The sequence below is a fragment of the Melozone crissalis genome, unplaced genomic scaffold, assembly GCF_028551555.1.
Source record: "Melozone crissalis strain CALT ecotype California unplaced genomic scaffold, PUWL_Pcris_2 ptg000063l_1, whole genome shotgun sequence".
Classification (NCBI taxonomy): Eukaryota; Metazoa; Chordata; class Aves; order Passeriformes; family Passerellidae; genus Melozone; species Melozone crissalis.
The window spans coordinates 4,871,124-4,890,740 of NW_026535841.1; the positions used below are offsets into that span (position 1 = coordinate 4,871,124).

The following is a 19,617-nucleotide window of genomic DNA, read 5'->3' on the forward strand; positions in this document are numbered from 1 at the left end:
CCTGCCCAGGGATGAGTGACATCACTGAGAACTGGTCTCACTGCTGCATGCTGCCCCTACTGGTTTCTGCTCCTGCGTCTTGAGACTGGAAGAAATTATTCTAAATTAATTCACACCTGCATTTAAACAAAAGGTGAGGGAGTGGTGGTCCTTTAAAATCAGGTTTTATTCATCTTCTCTGCTCTCTCGTGTAACAGAATCCTGCTCTTCTCTGCACACAAGTTTAAATAAATGGCACCACAGGAAAAGAACCATTTCCCTCTAGTGTACTTGTTTGGACAAGGAGGCAGACTGGACCATGCAGGCTCTAGCCTTAATCCTCTCCCTCTTCTCCTGAGTTTAGAGCTTTTCCTTTGGCTGTTGATGCTCCTAAAGTTAATGTCTTACCAATGATCACTGATTGAGGATGTGCTACTGCTAAAGCTTCCTGGTGAGCTTTGTGTGTCATCTCTTCATTTCCTCATTGCCCAAAATATGTCAAGATTAAAAGCTGTTACTGCCCTGTCAGGCACTTCCTTTCCTGCTGATATTGCAGGACAGATTTGGGAGCAGAGGGAGTTTTTTGTTTATTTTGATTTTTTTACAAAGTAGTCCTAGGCACTGCAGCTTTGCTGTCCTTTGCTTCTATCCCTACATCCCAGAGCAGCTGAGTGAGCAGGTGCTGGGCCCTGCTGGCCCAGATCGAGGAATTCTTTGTGTTGTCAAATCTATGCAGACAGCAGCTACAGTCTCTGCTCAGATTCCTCTGTGTGTGGGTTGTCCCTGCATGTCCTCCTGTCTGGCTCCTCTCCTGCTGGAAGTGAGAGGGGCCCTGCTGCAGGGATTACCTCAGCCTGGGCTGTCCCATTAGGAGCTCACCCACAGCTGCATCCCACACCTGAACTCCACTGCAGTCTGGTCTGCAGAGGCACCAGCAGCCTGAAGCAGGGCACAGGAGTCACAGCCCTCAGCATCTGTGACTCTGGCACTGGTTATCCAGGGCCATGTAGTGACAAATTCAGCAAAACTGGCAGTGGCTGGCAAGTGCTGTCATTTTGCCACTACCAAGCCATTCCAACAGTCCCATTTAGCAAAAGCCCCAGGCTGCCCTATGAGCACAGGCTGCCTCCTCCCTCCTGCACTCAGCCATCACTTACAAACCTCAGTCCAGCCTCAGTGTGCCATACTTTGTCCAAAGAAGAATCAGCACATTTTAACTAGAGGGTCAGTTACTCATTGGTGAGGAAAACCTCCATCAATAGCCTCATTCAAGAGGGTCAAACTCCATCACTGTGCACCATTAGGATGCACTGGGGGCAGTGTGCTGCTCCAGGCAGCTTCCTCAGCCTCGGTAGGCCTTGAGCAGCTGCCCTGCAATCACCAGTCTCTGGATCTCACTGGTCCCCTCGTAGATCTCGGTGATGCGAGCGTCGCGGTAGTGCCGCTCCGCCGGCATCTCTGTCACATAGCCCATCCCTCCCAGGATCTGGATAGCCTGGAACAAAGGCAGCAGCTTAGGAACAAAGTGGGGTCAAGAAATCTTTTCTACAGAATGCACATGCACAAACGGCCATTTTGAGAGGAATAATGGGGAGGGTGGGACACATGAGGATGACTGCAGCTCAGGAATACACAGGATTGATCTGGGTAAGAACAATATGGATATTCCAGTTCATTGTATCTGTTAGTCATCTGTATTCTAAGATGATGGGACACTAAACCAAGGAACAGAGGATCTCATCCAGGTGCAGTGGTGATGATTAGTGGCCCCATGCTCTCCCCCACATTACTGCTCCTTAAAACTGCCACTGCCCTGGACAGCTGCAGGCACAGGTCACTTTAATAATACAGCTGCCACAGGCCAGTATGAACCCCTGCCATCCTCCTACTTCCCCACATCCTCTGAAGATGGTTGTGCTAAACAGCTTCAGCCATAGAACTGGTTGCTTACTTCGGTTGGTGTGTTTCAAATATATATAAATCAGTAAATTCCATCCCCCCTTCCCAAAGCACTTGTGAGACATCCAAAGTCCCTTCCCACATGCCATATGTCAGAATTGTCAGTTGACAGTTACCTGATGAGCAATGGCCGTTGCAGCTTCCGATGCAGCCAGTTTGGCCATTGCCGCTTCCTTTGGGGAAGGAAAACATCACTGAGAGTGCAGCTGTCACAAAAAGGAACCCCTCACCTGCACAAGGAGCTTGAACCCTCACAGAGCAGCTGTGCAGAGAGACAGGCCTGATGATGGTGGCAGCTGAGAGCAGTCACCCCTCTCCCCTTGGCTAAGGCCAGTGCTGAGCTCAGGGGGCTGCCCCAGGGTGGGCAGCAGGCCCAGGACCTGCTGGGGGTCACACCCCAGCAGTGCTGAGCACAGCAGTGCTCCATGGAGTGGGGCTCCTGGCTTTGAGCCTGTCCTGTGCTGTGGCTGCTGGACAAAGCAGGGCTGGACATACCTTAGTGAAGGGCTTCCCATTGTCCTTGAGCATAGCAGCTCTCCAGGTCAGCAGGCGTGCACCCTCCAAGGCCACAGCCATGTCTGCCAGCTTGAACTGCAACAACAAACAGTGCCTTGGGTCCAGGGCCTCTGCCTGCACAAGGGACAGCTGAATTCTTCCACCCTTGGGGCCATCTAAGGAAAAGGAGCCTCTGTCCCAACAATTAGTTTTAACAGCATTTGAAAACAGAATTATGACCCTGTTTACCCCAGACAGTACAAAGTGCACTGTGTGCCTGACACCCCACCCACATGGACTTTCCACCAGCCCATGTGCCCTGCCCGTACCTGCACTGCCTGAAGCTTTGTGATGGGTGACCCAAAGGCCATTCTCTTCTCAGCATAATCCACAGCACAGTCCAGAGCTGCCTGTGCTATTCCAAGTGCCTGTGAGGCAATACCAATCCTTCCTCCATCCAGAGCTTGCTGAGAAAGACATGAAATACATGTAAGTCAAGTTATGCTTGAGCAAGAATAGTACAGACACATTTCTGATGTTGCTGAAAAGCTGCTGTAGCCTTAAAATCCTCTGGTCAGAGACCTCCTTGATTCACAATTCCCAGTTATGCAGGAATAGAGAGCTGTAACAAGCACTGCCACTGCAGAGAGAAGGCAGGAGTTCATCAATAGAAAGAGAAAGGAGAGGGATTGCTTATTAGCTGGGAGAAAAACAGAGGGAGCAAAATAAGGGAAGCAGCACAACAGGGATCTGCTCTGGAAGGGGCTGGAAACAACTCCTCAAGCAGACCTAACGCACTCTGCAGCTGATTTTACTTTGGAAATCTGGTCAGTTTTCTTTTTATATCCTCATCATTTGGACACACATGGGAAAGGATTTTTCAAACTCATTAGTGAACCCAGTCAATCAAATGACTTAGCTCAAACACCTACTCTGCCCCTCTGTGCACAGGAAGAAATTGCTGCACAGGGAGAAAAGGCTTTATCTTCTCAACCCTAGGCTGAAGGTCTTTAAAAGAACCTGTCAGTCACCAACCACTTTTAGTTCTGGACATAATGGAATGGGCTCTGCTCCAGGCAGCTCGACCCAAAATGTCAGGCCAACAAAGGGTGCTGTGCCCCTCCAGAGCGAGCAATGACCATTCTTAAAGGACAGTGCAGGAAACAAATCTGTTCCCAGCTGCCTTGCTCCTCCTCAGAAGTCACATGCATACCATAACTCAGCTGTCATTCACCTTTAGACACTGCAGAAGTTGTCACGAGACTCCAGGACAACTTTCCTCTGCCACAGTACTCACACGGGGAAATGCCATGCTTTCCCTTTATCTATGGGTACAGCTGGAGGAACAGAGGATTGAGAAAGAATAAAAATTAAAAAATACTGCCCCTATTGACACAGCACCTCAATGGTATCAGTATTGCTCTAGCTGAGAACTGGCACAATAAAAGTGCTATCAAAGACCTGTGTAAATTAAACATTCATCAAGCTCTGGGAATGATTCCTCCCATGTTGGCAAGAAGGGTCAACACCTTATGCAAGCAGTCCTCCCTGAAGTGACTGCCTCTGGAAATGGTTTACAGAACAGCAAGCTTGGGAGCTACACTGCACACCCCCAGAGCTGCACCCCATCCCTCTCTTACCATGGCAATTTTGAAGCCCATTCCTGGCTGCCCCAGGAGGTTTCCCTTGGGTATCCGGCAGTCCTCAAATATCAGGTTAGCAGTGGAAGAGGCTCGGATTCCCAGTTTGTCTTCTTTCTTCCCCAGTGACAGCCCAGCTGTTGGCATGGGAACCAGGAATGCACTAATGCCCTGCAATGAGACCCAAACTCTTAGCAATGGTGTCTTCTTACCTTCCCACTTCCTTGACTGTCAACAGGCTCCCCTCATTTTACATAAAAGCCAAATGTCCAGGTAACCAGGAGGAGGGAGAGGATAGCTGAGACAGAGCAAAACCAGCACATCACCCCCATCTCTGGTCAATGCCTGCATGGCTCTAAAAACAGAGTCCCAGCCGTGGCAAAGTGCTTCTCCACAACTCCTTCACTCCCACCCCCTTTTCCTGGCTGATACAAACTATCTCACCTTGTGCTTCAGGGATTTATCTGTGGTAGCAAACACCACGGTGGCTGAGGCGTCCCAGGCGTTGGTGATCCAGGCCTTGGTGCCGTTCAGAACCCACTCGTCCCCATCCAGGCGCGCCACAGTGGAGGCTGCGCCCGCATCGCTGCCATTTCCTGAGGGAAGCAGGAGCAAACAAACCTCAGGTGATCAGTGACACAGGGGGCAAAGCCACCCCCACCTGCACCTCATCAGCTCACAGCACCTCTTGAACTGTGGCAGTGTCACCACTGTCCTTCCCACAGAACAGGGAAAGGCCCACGTGTGCAAGGTGTGCACACAGAATGAGTATTTTCAGCAGGGACCAGAGGATGGCAGTTCATGCCTTGGGAACTGAGACTCCACTCACACAGAACTGCTATAAACAACCCTCCCACAAACTGTACCAGCTTCAAAGACCTAAAGCTCATCCTAGACCTGACCAGGGAAGGAAGCTACACCACGTTCTTTGCAACAGGCATGGTAACAGTCACATCACCTGGTTCACTGAGGGCAAAACATCCAATTTTCTCTCCACTGGTGAAGGGAGCAATCCACTGGTGCTTCTGCTCTTCAGAGCCAAACTTGAGTATTGGCCCTAAATACAGGGACTTTAAGAATTTGGTGCTGTTAGTGCCTCTTGAAGGTACAACCAATGGAGCAGCTCTCTAAAGTGCTCTCCACACAGCAGAGAGCCCAGCACAGAACAGATCCCCTTCTCCCAGACACCCCTGAGCTATGCCAGGCTCACGCTCACGTTGTTGACGCTGACGATGACGCCGGTGGAGGCGCAGCCCCTGCTGATCTCCTCCACAGCGATGGAATAGGCCAGGTAGTCGAGCCCTGCTCCTTTGTACTTCTCTGGCACGTCCATGGCCAGCAGCCCCAAGGCTCCCATCTTCTTCACCTGCACACAGGAACAGACAGCTCCCATCCTCTGCAGCACCAGCGTGCCAGCAAATACAGACACACGGAGAGCACACACGGCATGGGAGGGCTACACCAGAGGAAAAGATGCACACAACTCCTGGTGAAATGGGAATCTCAACAAACTGGTAAGTGTCCCCAGATCCCAGTGACTTCAGCAGGAGCCGTACACAGTCACTGCTGTTCAGGCTCTTGCTTGTTTAAAGAGCTTTCTTCAGTACTGGGAAGGGGGGAGCCTTCTCAAGGTGAAAGACAGAGACAGAACTCCACCAGCATTTCCTCAGCCTCCCACCAAAGCTCTACCCTTGCATGTCTCCTGTCAGCAGAAATGGGAAATCTAGCTGATAAAAATCATCAGAACTTTACCTTTGAGTCTGCTGAGCTTCAGCCTAGGACTGCACAAAGGAAGAATTTTACAGAATGAATGACTGCAGAAAACAGTGGTGCAAGGTGATTTTTTTCATTCCTAACAAAGCCAGAACTTGCTTCCCAGAGAATTTTTTTGTTAGTTACATTGCAATCAATCCACCCCAAGTTCCCCAGCTAGACCCCTTGCTTTACAACCATAAGCCTCTGCTTGTTTTTAGAGGAACCAGGGAGAATCTTTAGATACATAATTTCCCTCCTATGTGGGCACCCAAAACACCAATCCTCCACATTAAATACAGAAGATGAACAAGACAGCCACTGGTTCTATGTATGTTGCTTCATCTTATTAAACACTTGTTTGTATCTTGAATTTTCCCCTACACATTCAAGCCAAAAGATTCAGAATCAAATGTAAATTTTTTAGATGAGAACAGTAAGGAGTAGAGTTATTTTCTTCCTTAGGGTAAGTGTGACTTTCCTGGCTACCATCCTTATACCTTAATAGAAAAATGAATGTGACAAAACTCTCATGCCTCTGACAGTGTTTGCCTGGAGTCTCTTGGTTAATGTTAGTCTCTTGGCTAACAGGATCTATTTTGCTGGAGCTTTGTATTTCATTGCTTAACATGCACACTGGTGTCTCTTTCCACATGAAAAATCACTAGTTTGGCTGAAATTTTGATTTATTTACAGCCCCAGAGGATAAGCAGCATGTACCTCCTGATCGCTTTTTTCCACCATCTGAAATGCATTCATGCCATCTATGATTCCTCACCATAAACCATTATGTGCAGTCTGCAAAAGTATATGTTAATTTTATAAATTAGTTTTATAATTTCTTATTACAGCCCACAGATGGTAAGAGAACTGGTAAGAGAACTAAAAACTCAGTGGTACTAAAGTCAGATACAGAGAAACACAAATAAAAATGAAAAGCTTAAAATGCCCTGTGGGAATTACAACGTCCACATTCAGAGCAACTAGTTGGTCTAAACTTCAATTTTCTGCTAAGCCGGCGCTGGATGTACATGCTGCCTCAGCCCCAGGGGTGCTGCCCCAGGGCACCAGGAAAGGGGTCTGTGGCTGTGACTTCCCAACCCTGCACCCACCTGCTCGGCCGGGAAGCGGTGCTCCTTGTCCAGCTGCGCTGCCAGCGGCATCAGCTCCTTCTCTGCGAAGTCCCGGACCGTCTGCCGCAGCATCTGGTGCGTCTCGGGCAGCTCCGCGCTCTGGTACACGGTGTGCAGCCGGCGGCACCGCAGGGCCAGCGCTGGAAGCGGGGACGGGACTCAGCGCCGCCGCCGCCCTTCACACCGGCCCGGGGCCGGGCGCCGGCCCGTGAGGGGCCCTGAGGATCCCCCGAGCCCGAGCCACCTTCCCGCGGCCTCGGCTGCGGCCCGGCTGAAGGGCGGCGCCACTCCCGCGCCTGAGGGGACTCGCCTCAGGCAGGCCCTGAAGGGCACCGGGACGCCACCTCCCCCGCGGGCCGCGGCCCTTCCCGCCCCTCCCGGTGCCCCGCGGCCCCCCCGAGCAGCCGCAGCAGAGGGAAGCCTCTCCGCCAGCCTCACCCCGGGGCGCTCCGCCGCAGCGGGACACGACCGCCGCCATCGCCGCCGCCGCCATCGCCATGGCGCCGCCTGACGGAGCGCGGGCCCGGCGCGCACGCGCCGCCCCCTGGCCGGGCGGCCCCCCCGCCCCGGCCCCGCCCCCGCCGGGCAGCGGGGAGAGAAGGGAGGGAGGGAGAGAAGGGAAGAGAAGGAAGGAAAGGGAAGGAAGGTCCTTTATTCCGACTGCTGGTGACAAAACCACGCGTGTACAAACACAGCGGCACCAGGACAGCCCCGCGGCGCTGCCACGGCCACGGGAGCAGGGTCCGAAGGGGACAGCACAGAGGAGTCCATGCGCCAGCAGCCCCAAGGCCACACAGTGAGAGATAAATACGGGTCCTGTAACAGCACTGGGATCCAGGCAGGAGGAGAGGGCGTTTGCTGGTGTTCATTGTCCTGCTGCTGCTGGAGAGGAAGAGGTGCTGACTCCAGCAGGCCGTCAGCACTCAGCCTTGCCCTCGGCAAGGACAGGAGATGGCAGCGTTTGTGTCCGAGGGTCACAGCCCACAGCGAGCCAGGCTCGCGGGTAGCACGAAGTAGCTCCATGTCACAGGACAGCAGGGCAGAAAACTGGGAAACAGTTGAAGATGACGTGATGAAACACAGAGCTGAGAAGTAGAGTTGCTACATTTGGACCTTAGTGCTTCACAACCGCCTTCCTCCTTCATTTCTGACTAATAAACACTTGTTTTATTCTTCCTGAACCCTCAGATAATGGAATAAGCATCCCCAACCACCAGAGAAGAGGCTGCTGCTCCTCTGCAACAAGAAACATTGAAAAAAATCCTCAAGTACACATACAAGACATTTCCTACCAAAAACAGAGGACAAGGACAGAAGTACCCAGTCCATACAACAAGAGATGACCTTCCTTCACAAGGTGCAGTATATATTCCACACTCAAGGCATGAAAATAGCTCTGCAGGAAGTTTGCTGGCATGGATCTAAAGCCCTTGCCTCAAAAATGTGAAAAAGAGGTCCTGGTAATAAGAGGACAAATACTGGAAAAAACATAATATGTATCTGTGGGTTTGGTCCCTTTCTTTTTGAAGTTTTGAGCAAACTCACTATGGTCCCAACGTTTTTCTTTTTCCAACTCAGCACAAAATCTGAGAGAAGTAGTCTTTGATACCTTTTTTCTTGCTCAAACTCCAACTAACACTGATAGCACCTCCTTTGCCTGCAGCACCAGGATACAACTGACCATTCACCTGACAAGGATGTGATCCCAGTGGAATTTCTTCCAAGCTCACTGGCATGAGTAGCTTTTGACCCATCATTAAAACACCAGAGCACACACTCCAGAAGGAAGCTGGTCTGCTAAACTGTGTTTACCAAAGAAATCATCCCTGCCACAAGGAAAAGAGGCTTTATAGAAAGTACCTAAGAGAAAAGGAATCCTAGGAAAGCTACTAAAGTGGGAACAGGAGTTTGGAAATCCCTGACTTTCTGGATTACAATCAACTTTTTCAGTGCTGGGTTGCCCTCTTGTAGGGACTTTCTTTTTCCTGCAGCATGCTTTTAGGGCAAAGACCTTCTGATTTGGCAAAGCAAACACACTCAGTTAAAAACCGCAGGGTCTCCCGGTTTTCCTCCACTTCTCCCTTTTATTGCTGAATAGCCAACGCATTCACCAGTGCGAAAGCAACCGCTTCAGTGCTGTCTCCTCGTCTCTGCTGCTGGCCAAGGACAGCAATTCCCTTTTCCCACCGGGACCAGCCCCGGCAGCGCGCTCCCGCCGCCAGCAGATGGCGCGCGCGCCCCGTGCGCGCCCCCAGCGCCCCGTGCGCGCTCCCGCCCTGGTGAGGAGCCCATCGCCTTTGAGGAACCTTTACAGTGACAAGAGAAACAGATGGGAATCGTCACACTCCTAAGAAAAGCGAGAGGTTGCTTCATGTAGAAAGTGTGATAAAAGTTTAAAGGCACCTGGATTTATACTACATACAAAATTCAGTTCAATATGCTAAAATTTGCCAGGGAATAACGAGTAGGCTCTTCAGACACTATTTCTGAACACTTCAAGATGAAAAGCACACTTCCAGGCAGTTCGCTTTGTGGTGAGTAACTCAGAGCAAAGCTCCCACCTCAGAGGCACAGCAGGAGGGCTGTGGAAGGTGCTCACTGTAAGAGACATCTCAAGATCCAACTCAACAGGAGCTTTAACTAATCCTGAAGATCCTAAACAAGATTGCAATAGTGCCTGTGGAGATGCTGGAGGGGATCGATGGTGGCAGAATAGTTCATCTTTCCATCAGGCAGACCCTGCCCCTCCACATTCCCAAGACATTTGTTGTGGTTGCTTATGATTAATGCTCCACCCAGAACAGGTCATTTGTTGTGGTTAATCATAATTAAGTATCTTCCTAAGAGCTGGAGATTCATTCATGGCTGCTACCCCACACTCTCTCACTGCTTACTCTGATGCCAGCTGATGTTCCACGCCAAAGTTACTTTCACTAATCTGGAGTAAAGGCAGTGGTTTCCTATTGCTGTCTGCATTAACAGGCTCTGATGTCCACCCCACTCAACCCTGCTGAAACACAAACTACCCTGAATCCCTCTTAACACAACAGGTAACCACTGAAGAGTTAGCTTTTAACTGTCCCAAGAACAAATGGAAGTAGTATTAGGAAAGGTCTCCAGTCTAGACACAACCTAACTCCCCCAACAAGAGACACAACTGAGCAGCCCAGCATGGGGACAGGAAAAGTACCAGTCTTGAGAGCCAGTAAAACTGGCAAAAAAGGTTGTGATAGCTGAGATTTTGCACAGTTGGGAGCTTGCCCCAGCACAGCTATCGGCAAGACACAGGTCCTCCTCTTCCTACTGCATGATGCTATCTCCCATTGCCAGATCCCAAACACAGCTGTGGTATCAACCTGGCAACATGACTTCCTAAACCATAAATAAGCAGCTGAGCAGGCAGAGCAATGATGGGAACAATGAAAAAGAGAACCATGTACATTCTCACTTTTCAAGGATCCCACTCCATAACACTGAGTGATCTGACCTGGGAAGCTTTTAGCTACTAATATCTCCCCTGCAACACAGAAAATGAGCTGGTGCTGCTCACAGCAACTCTGACAGACCAGTCAGGTTTACAATTACAGACTGAAGCCCAGGAAGCTCTGCTTCCTACTCCTTTTTCAAGTGATTTTCCACATTCTCTTTCCTCTAAGCCCTGCTAGAAGGATACCTTCACCCCAGCCAGGTTGACAATGTGCTGTCCACCTGAAAAGCAATACATTCTGTACCAAGGGCCAAAAATTCCTACAAAGGGAAGAAGGAGAAATGGTAAATATAGTGAGATTAACTTCAGCTCTAAGGTTGACCCCTGAGCTCCGAAATTCAACAGTTTGCTCACAAAAACTCAAACAGAAATGCTACCAGAGGGACAATCTCCTTTTTCCCCTATCTTGTATCTCTAGTGAAATCTCTGGCAAAACAGAGCTTAAATGTTCTTAGGGGCAGCTCAGGCCCTCAGAGGCAGATGGAATATTCCTGCACTGCTTAGAAGCTAAATTAGTCTCTTTCCCACTGGAGAATATTGGGATGCACCCTAAAAAACCATGTCAGCAATGCCACAAACAAAACCACTGCCACTGAAGAGATGAGCTATCCACCTGAACAAAAGATCTGCTCTTCAAGCATCGCTGGCTACTGGAAGGGGTTAAGATTTTCCTGCTAAGAAATAGCTTAACACAAACAATCTGACCTGTTGAAAAAGGATATTCACCCAAGAGGTGAAACATCAGAAGCACTAAAGGTGCAAACTAACTAGAAAGACTAAGAGCAAGAATTGTCTAAGAGTCCCTCTGATCACTGACCTAACCAAGGTTATCAGAAGATAGCCAGGAGCAGAGGAGGAGAGGCAGGAAATGCTGAGTCTCAGAGAGGTGTTGCAGGGAGATTTCCCTTCAGGAGCCATCGTCTTTGCCTCATGTTCTCAGCCTCATGCACAGAGAAAAAGTTTGGCAAGAAGCCTTGTTGCACGAGACAGCAACTCCAGTCCACTCCTGCACGTCTGGAATGGTTAAGGGCATCACAGCATCCAGCAGCCAGAATGATTATTGTCCTCCATTGTAAGCATAGTCGGCCTTGTTGTGCATTATCAACTTGTTGTCCACAAAGTAGAAGCTGTCCGAGCGCGTCTCGTACGGGTTCTCCACCATCAGACGGACTGTGAAAGAGAGAGGGAGCTCCTTTACCTCCAACAGCCTCAGTCAGGATAAAAAGGACTCTGCCACTCCACTGCATTTACTAGGCTGATGCTCTGCCCTACACAAGGAAGAGAAGCAAGCTGCTCTTCTGAGCTTACTTCAAAGGCTGCAGCCTGCCCTGCCCCTTCTTCCCATTCACAGGACAAGAGCTGTCAAATGCAAACAGAGGGGGAATGAAGAAACCTCACTCAAATAAGCTTAGAAACTGCCAGAGCCATGAATGGAGCCAAGCAACCATCACATCTGTAAGCAGAAGGAGCTCGTTTGTGGCACTCCCCCCACGTACACAGGTGGCATGAAAACCCCAAACCTTCCCCACGGCCAGGCAGCCCCAGAAGGGCCCCTGTGCCTCTGCTCCATCCACCCCCTGAGGTCAAACATACCCTGGGCAATCTGTATTTGCAGAGATCTTAGCAGGCTTAAAAACAGACCTCAGGGAAGAACCAGTTCTGCTCCATAGCAGGAGGCTCTAGCCCTAACAAACAAGTGCCAAAAACAGATGTGTGGGTATAAAAAGAACCCTTTCTCTGGTGTTTTGTTTTCTTCTGGGCTACACTACAAGACATCAGGCATGTCAGCCCTGTGACTGATCAGTTCTTGCAGCCTGTGACTTAGCACAGTTTGTCTTAGGCTTTCATTTTCAAAGGAGGAGACTTTGCACACAAATCTCTAATTCAGAGAAGATTACACATTGCTAAACTGGGAACCTGTATCTGTTTGTTTCTGTCTCTTCAATCCCAGTCACAACTTCTTTCACAAGTAGAGGGAGAGAATGCACACACAAACAAAACACCACTCAGTGAGGCAAAGGAGGTACTTACTAAGGTCTTCTGAGAGCTGAGGGAACTCATAAATGTGTTCACATGTGTTCCTGCTACTGGGGATGCAGAAGCCAAAATCAAAATCAAAGTTCTTCAGTAAGCGATCTCGGAAGTAATGCCTCTCAATCATTCGGAAGTTTGACACTGGCTTTTCTCCCACTGTGAATTCCACTCTGCATGGAAGAATCAGGAAAAAAACACCTGTTAGGAAGAACAGAGCCTTGGGCATGAGGCTACACAAGAGTTCTTTACAGAGAGTTTGATATTTGGAGTCTAAGATTGGCTCTCTCAAGTCTTCAACCCAGTTTTGTTATGAACTGTCAAGTAACACTTTGTAAACATCCAATTCTCCCTTCTCTCCATGAGCTCGTACTCACGTTGCACCAACAGTCCGCAGACGGAGAAACGCTGGGGTGAACTGGTACCGAACAAAGCGCCCTGCACTTGCATCCAGCTCGCTGCTGTCATCCTCATCCTCCTCAGCGTGCTCTGGAAAACACCAGCCCGGAGTTACTCTGCTCAGAGCGCACACCTGAGGTGACACTGCCTAGTGGGTGTATCAGGACAAGATGCCTACTGCTTAGGTAGTGAATGTAAACACATTTAATGATTGGTCTGAGGCTTATACTGGCATGAAGCAAAAGAGAAAAGATTTGCCATGACAGTTGGCCCAGCCGAGGTGGCTCCAGAACTCAATCTCACGTCCCCTCAATCTCACAGGATATCCCCCCTCACAACTGCCAATGCACATCAACCAATCTCCATTATAACCAGCCCAAAAAAGGAAAATTGCCAGTCGATAGTTCTCTCCCACCCAACAATAATCACATTTTAATCACAAGTTTCTCAGCATAGATAAACTCAGTCCTGTGCTTAAAGGAGAGGATTTTAGTCATCAGGACATATACCAAAGGACCCTTCTGCTCGGTTTGCAGGGGTTGTGCATTGCAACCTCTCAGCTCTCAGTCTCTCTATCCTCCCTGCAACGTTTGTATGCTGTACCTGAAGCAGACGGCTTGGCAATTTCAAAAAGGACTGTTCCAGTTTCAAGGTCCCGGATCTTAAACCTGGTGAAGTCAATGTTGTAAATGTTGTCCTCAGGTTTGCATAAATAATCTAGAAGAAAAAATATAGTAATATTACAAAACACCTGTGACCACTTACCAAATGAATTTCCCGTTTTGTAAGCCCCGGCCCGATAAGATATGTACTGCTCGTTGTTTTGCAGAAGCTTCATGAAAGCCGGACAAAATTTAGGATGTGAGAAACAAAGGCAGGGTAAGTGCCAGGTAGCAGAGCAAGAATGGGATGCGATCGGGACAGAAAAGCAGAGATCAGCAGCCCAGAGGAAAAACAAAAAAACAAAAAGCCTCAAACAAATCAAAACCCACAAACAACACAAAAGCCCCCAAACTTTCTGGAAGTTGTACGGGAGCTGCCGGCGGGCGCACCCCGAGCCGCCGCGTCCCCCGCCGGCAGCGCCGGGCCGGGCCCCGCCGCTCCCCACGCCAAAGGCCCGGCCCGGCCCCGACCCGCAGAGCCCCCGCCGCCCCGGGACCGGCCCGCACGCACTCTCCGTCACCCGGCACAGCCCCAGGACGTGCTCCGGCCGGACGGTCTCCAGCGCCAGCAACTCGGACTCGGTCCAGGGCTGCCGTGGCGGCGCATCGGCCGATCCGCGGCGGCCCCGCAGGCGGCTGAGCGGCCCCGCGGACCCCGGCGGCCCCGGCGGCAGCTTCTTGTCCGGCCCCGGCGCCGCCGCCGCCGCCCGCGCCCTGGAGCCGCTCATGGCCGCTGCCAAGATGGCCGCCGCCCGCCTCGGTAGCTATGGGAGCGCGGGGCGGGGCGGGGGCCGTTGCCAGGCAACGCCGCGCCAGAAGCTCAGCAGAGCCCGCCGCGGTCGCGCCCGGATGGGTGACCCGAGAGCCCGGCACGGGCACCGCCGGCGCGGCAGCCGCTCCGCCCGGGGCCGCAGCGCGACAGGACGGCTGGGAAAGCCGAGTTACCTGAGGGAAAACAGCACAAGGAACGAGCAACCCCGGCCCCACTCCCGCTGCCCCGGCTGGCTGACAGCCCGCGTCCCGCTCCCGCCGCACCGCCCGGCCGTCACCCCGCGCTGGGCTCCCGGCTCCGAAGGCGCGGCCTGAGCCCGCAGCGCGGCCGGTGACACAGGGCAGGTGTCCCCCGAGAGCCCCGCTCTGTGCAGGGGACGGTGACGAGCACTTCTCGGGAAGGGGCAGCGTCAGCAGGAGGATGCCATGGAGGGCACAGCACCGGGGACAGCCCAGCTGCTGTCCCTGGGGAGCGGGACGGCGACAGGACCGTGTGCCCCCGGGTGGCAGGGGCAGACATCGGACGAGCCTCCCCAGCCCGGTGGGAAAAACCGCGGGGGTCGCACTTGGAGGGATTCAAAGTATCAATACGAGGAGGAAAGAATGTGTTTCTTCCCAAGCAGGGGCAGCCCATCGGCCGCAGCAGGCACGCAAGAGTTGCTAAGAGTCACCTGCAGCCCTCTGGGGAACTGGGGCAAGAACAACAAACATCTGCATCCCCTTTTCGGACTTCAGCCAACACTGAACATGCTTATGATGACTGGAAACAGATTTTGAGCAGTGATTTGTGACGCTTGCTGTGGCTTGTGAGCAGCACACCCTGCTACTGCCAGCCAAATGCTATTTCAAAAAACACCGCCTGCACCAGTGCTCCTAAACCCTCCTTGCTGCATGGGCTTGGTGCCTCTATCCCTAAGGAAGGACAGACTCAGGCCTTCCAGGAAAGCACCTCCCCAGGAGCAGGCACCTGGAGCACAAGGCTGCTGCTTCCTCCCTGCTCCAGCCCCAGCCCCAGCCGCCTCTGACACGGTTTCAAGCTGAAAGGGGGGCAGCTTGCAAAGCCCAGAAAGCAGATTGCATCTCTCCGCTGCTCCGGCTCTGAGCAGGAAGCAACAACCACATCAGCACTTTTAAGAGGATGTTGTACCGTTCGATTTGCACTTTATCACTCAAAGCAATGGGCAAGAGATCACCAGGGCTGCACTGGAGGCAGCAGCACGGTGTTACCCAGCAGTCAGCCAGGCTCAGCCTCCCTCGTGTGGGTGTAAACCAGAGGGGGCTCCTCTGCCCCCACCACCAGAAAAGAGGAACCATCTCATCCAAGTGACAATATAATTTTGTTTATTTTCCTTTAGCACACTGCTGGTTAAACTGCCAGACAGTAGATTTCAGAACATTCCCTCAGCCAAACATCCTGGGAAAATTAAAAAATAAAATTGCTACCGTGTACCAAAAATAAAATAACCCACCCCATGCCCATCTCCCCCAAACTAGTCCCTGCAAAGCCAATGCAATCAGAAATAGGTATCTGTGCTTTTCACCTAGGGCCCAAGCTTGCTGCAAAACAAACTAAAAAATGTCACTGCAAGTTGTTATAACACAAAACAATGGACAGTAAAATAAAAAATCCTCCTCAAAAACTCTTTGTACCGGTGACATGTACAGATGGAGGTTTCTCCTCACATCCTCACATTGCTTCAGCCTTTACAGACAATGTAGACCTGCAGCTTGAAGTAGTTTGTGATGTGTCCTTAATGCCAGTGGCACAGGTCACTGCCACACCCCCAGCCAGGCACAATGGAGCAGTGGGACCATGTGCCAACTCTGCTACCCCAACAGGACCCAAACACCACCAGCACCTCTCTCAGGCCTGGCTTCTGTCTCCTGGCATGGAGCACACATCCTGCCTCTGCTCTTACAGGCTCTGGGGCTCCTTTACGTACCCAGCTGCTTCTCAAGTGGGAAAGCCCTGAATGCACAAAGCCCCCGAGAAAACCACAAAAAGTTCAAGACCCCCACTTGCCAGCCAGTTTCCAGCCACTGCATGGCTCCAGAACACCAGCTCAGGAACTGCCACAGTGTGACAGAACAGCCATGGCAGCACAGGAGAGCACGTCCCCATTAAGTGTGACAGGGGACAACTCCAGGGCAGAGATCCTGCATTTCCTGGATTCACACTCTTCCCAGCTAAACTGGTTCAAGCTGTACTTTGCCCCTTGCCTTCAAATCTCCATCAAACAAATTCTTTAGCAGAAACCTTTGATGTTTGCAAAAGATTATTCACATTTTCTAATCAGCCAGCACAGTTTCTAGGAGGGTGGAAAGCACTTGTTCTGTTGATTTTTTTTTAAATAATGCACTTTTTGGGAAAAAAAAAATCAAAACCTATCAAAAACCTGCAGTAGCATCCCACCAATCATACTGGGGACAGCATCGTCACATCCCTCCCCACCCTCATCTTCCCCTCAATCTCCAAAAATAGTATTTAATATACAGCAATAAACTCTGAGCAAGCCAGAGTCCCGGAAGACATGGACCTGCTTTCACCTCTCCCATCCACCCCAGCACCTTTAATGCTACAATACTCCTGGGTCAAATCCATTTGGATCCAAGGTGAATGCATGTGCCCCAGACCTGCTGGGCAGCACGAAGCAGGGGTGCAGCACAGGAGGCCCATCTGTGTGATCACGTTTCTGAGCCTTCCCAGCTCCAGCCTGGCGTGTTTGTGCCGTTGGGAATATTTCTGTGAGCCTCTGTGGGACCAGCCTGTGGAGACAGACTGGTGGAACCAGGCCGACGTTAAAATAGCATCCTTGAATTGTATTAGGCTTTGGCATTTGTTGTGGAGATGCAGAAGTGCCAGTAGGTAAATCAGCTCAGTGCTGGCCCAGTTCCCATTTCCCTTGGATTCGCAGCAAGGATATTTCCCTCCCCATCATACGTGCAAGAAGCAGACGGATCTCTCCCACATTTGAGCACCGCACAGAGCCTGACACACTTGGTACCTCGCAGCTGCTCAGGATCTGTCTCACATCAAGGGCTGAAGCTGCTCTCGTGGCTCTCTCCCTCCTGCTGTTTTCTATCAGCAACAGGCTTGTTCAGCCCAGAGCTCCTGTAGCAAGACACTTCCCTGGCTGTTGCAATCCCATTTCAACTTAAAGGCCAAGGGACAAGGCACAGGTCCCTGCTCTGTTCAGAACTAAGCAGCATGGGGCAAGCCCTCAGTGAGTAAATCAGGGGTGCAGGATGCTCCAAGCCCCACTCTGCACCCAGAATCTGTAAGTGCCAAACAGCTCCCAGGACCCAGCGTGACTCACTCAGCTCTGAACTGCACAGACGCCCAGGCACCAGACTGTCTGGAAGTTCTCCATCCTGCCTTCAGGCCACTTCTGGGGGCACACCAGACCTGAAGGAGCTCTTCAAGTTCTTCTATTCCCTGCTAGACTTTTCTTCCATTGATTTCAAGGGTTGAAATAAAGATACTTGCTCACAGTTCTCTACTTCAGCTGTGACCTCCAGAGCTGGCATCTGGGGACAGGGAGACCATCCCCATCTGATCTCAAGGGCAGGGAATGCCTGTCCCTTGAAGAAAAAGAAAAAACTCAGAAGCTCCTTAAAAAAAAAAAAGAAGCTCCATCAAATAGACTTTTATTCAAAGCCTGAGACAAAGGCACCAAAAAGAGAAGGGAATTCATTTGGCTTTCTGTTCACTGCCACCTGGGACACTCAAAAGGGTCAGAGATGTTTAGTCACACACACAGAAGACTTCAATAGCCTGGCTTAAAGGAGGGGCTGATGGGACAATTAAAATAAGCTTTGAAACCATTATTCTGAGGCTGGATCCAGGCCTGAATCATCATAGACAGTGATTTTGCCTTTATTAAGTGGAAGCTTTACTAAAATTGCTGTATCTGCCCCTCTCTACACAACAGGAATCATGCCAGGGTCTGTTCTGACCCAGCTCCCCACACTGCTGCACTCCATCTGCCTGCTGCTGGCAGAGGAATCAGCACAAACAGGCTTGTCTCTGACCTCTCTCAGTTAAACAATGTCTTGGATACTCCCTCAAACACCCATTCTGGAAAGCTACAGCCAGCCCAAACATTTTCTTTCCCTGTCAGGACCAGGTACCACATTACACCCCTGAGTCTGGCTTGCAGATACCAGACAGAGATGGCCAGGGGAGCTGGAGTATTGCATTTCCAGAGAGGTGCTGACTGGCCAGCCCCCACCATCCTTGCTGCTCCCACATGCTCTGTTTGAAGGCCCCTTCCAAAGCAAACCTGTCAGGAGGGGATGGACCAGGAAGGAAATTGCTCACAGGACCTTAACAGGGTCAGGAACCCCCCAGAAATCAGCTTTGTAGTGAGAGATGCACAAATCCAGAGTCAAAACAACTAAATTGAAGCCATGAAGGATGAACTGTTTCTCTTCCCTATTCTTATTCAAATAAGACAAATTCATTAGATCTGAGCAAGTAGAACAAACTGGATCACACCCTGTACAGCTCTGCCTTGGGGCAGCTGTGGCACCAAATGGGTGCCCTGGCTGCTAGGAGAGGCCAGGATAAACTATCCTAAAAGCCTTGTCTCCAAGTTCTGCACATCTAAACACACCCATGGTAGGCAAGGTGCTGAGATTACTGGGTGAGCCACACGAAGCTGAGTGATTCCTTGCATCAAGGATGCTCAATAAAATGCACCCTAAAAGGCCTGGAGGAGAGCAGCTCCTTAGAGAGACGCTTGCTTTCAACCCCAGATTCTTTGCTTAACAAATCAGCACAGTTCATGATTCTCAAAACTGATAAAGATCTAAATGTCTCTTCAATCCAGTTAGAGCAATCCCAAAAATTCTGGAGAATTTTTGCAGGCACTGTCACTGAACAAATCAGAGCTCATATTTTGTAATAGTTTTGTAGTATTAGGATTTTAACAGTAGCTAGAACATGAAGCAGACAGCTTCAAGCTTACCACCTTTCATCCTAAGGTTTGTTCTTCAAGATCTGCTCTCTCTAAAGCCTGGATTCTCCTTTAACTGGGGCAGGGACTCTCTTCCTTCTGTTCCAAACTACCCCTTGTGCAGTTAGAGAGAAGACAATGAAGGTCCTGCTTGTTTTTCAGCTCACAGATACAGAATTAGGGTCAGGCCTGTAGCAGTGATGTGATCAGAAAGGCAAGGTTCAGTGGCACTGATGCAGAGAGCAGCATTTTGTCACCTCCCCCAGCTTCCACTCTGGAGACCCTGAGCTGACAGCTCCTATCACAGCTTGAGGGATAAGAAGAAGGGAAGCCTTCAGCTCTTTGGGCCCA

General features: G+C 50.8%; 2 protein-coding genes across 4 annotated transcripts; both read right to left on the minus strand.

Annotated features, from left to right (window-relative positions):
• Positions 1 to 147: 147 nt before the first annotated feature.
• On the minus strand, positions 148 to 7,460 carry ACADS (acyl-CoA dehydrogenase short chain). Of its 3 annotated transcripts, none has more exons than XM_054288999.1 (10): positions 7,397 to 7,460; positions 6,938 to 7,098; positions 5,290 to 5,439; positions 5,032 to 5,143; positions 4,518 to 4,669; positions 4,074 to 4,244; positions 2,763 to 2,900; positions 2,434 to 2,529; positions 2,055 to 2,111; positions 148 to 1,474 (listed from the first exon to the last, which is right to left on the minus strand). In XM_054288999.1, the coding sequence occupies exons 1-10, from the start codon at positions 7,455 to 7,457 to the stop codon at positions 1,322 to 1,324; spliced, it is 1,251 nt and encodes a 416-aa protein (XP_054144974.1). In that variant the 5' UTR covers positions 7,458 to 7,460; the 3' UTR covers positions 148 to 1,321. The 3 variants fall into 3 exon arrangements, with proteins under 3 accessions (XP_054144974.1, XP_054144975.1, XP_054144976.1); XM_054289000.1 differs by lacking the exon at positions 7,397 to 7,460 and adding an exon at positions 5,826 to 5,854 and having other exon boundaries at positions 6,938 to 7,027; XM_054289001.1 differs by lacking the exons at positions 6,938 to 7,098; positions 7,397 to 7,460 and adding exons at positions 5,826 to 5,854; positions 6,546 to 6,662.
• Positions 7,461 to 9,944: 2,484 nt separating this feature from the next.
• Positions 9,945 to 14,265, minus strand: UNC119B (unc-119 lipid binding chaperone B). The gene is made up of 5 exons (XM_054288638.1): positions 14,049 to 14,265; positions 13,479 to 13,592; positions 12,854 to 12,965; positions 12,477 to 12,649; positions 9,945 to 11,615 (listed from the first exon to the last, which is right to left on the minus strand). Exons 1-5 carry the CDS (start codon positions 14,263 to 14,265, stop codon positions 11,503 to 11,505), a joined length of 729 nt encoding a protein of 242 aa, XP_054144613.1. The 3' UTR covers positions 9,945 to 11,502.
• Positions 14,266 to 19,617: the final 5,352 nt, after the last annotated feature.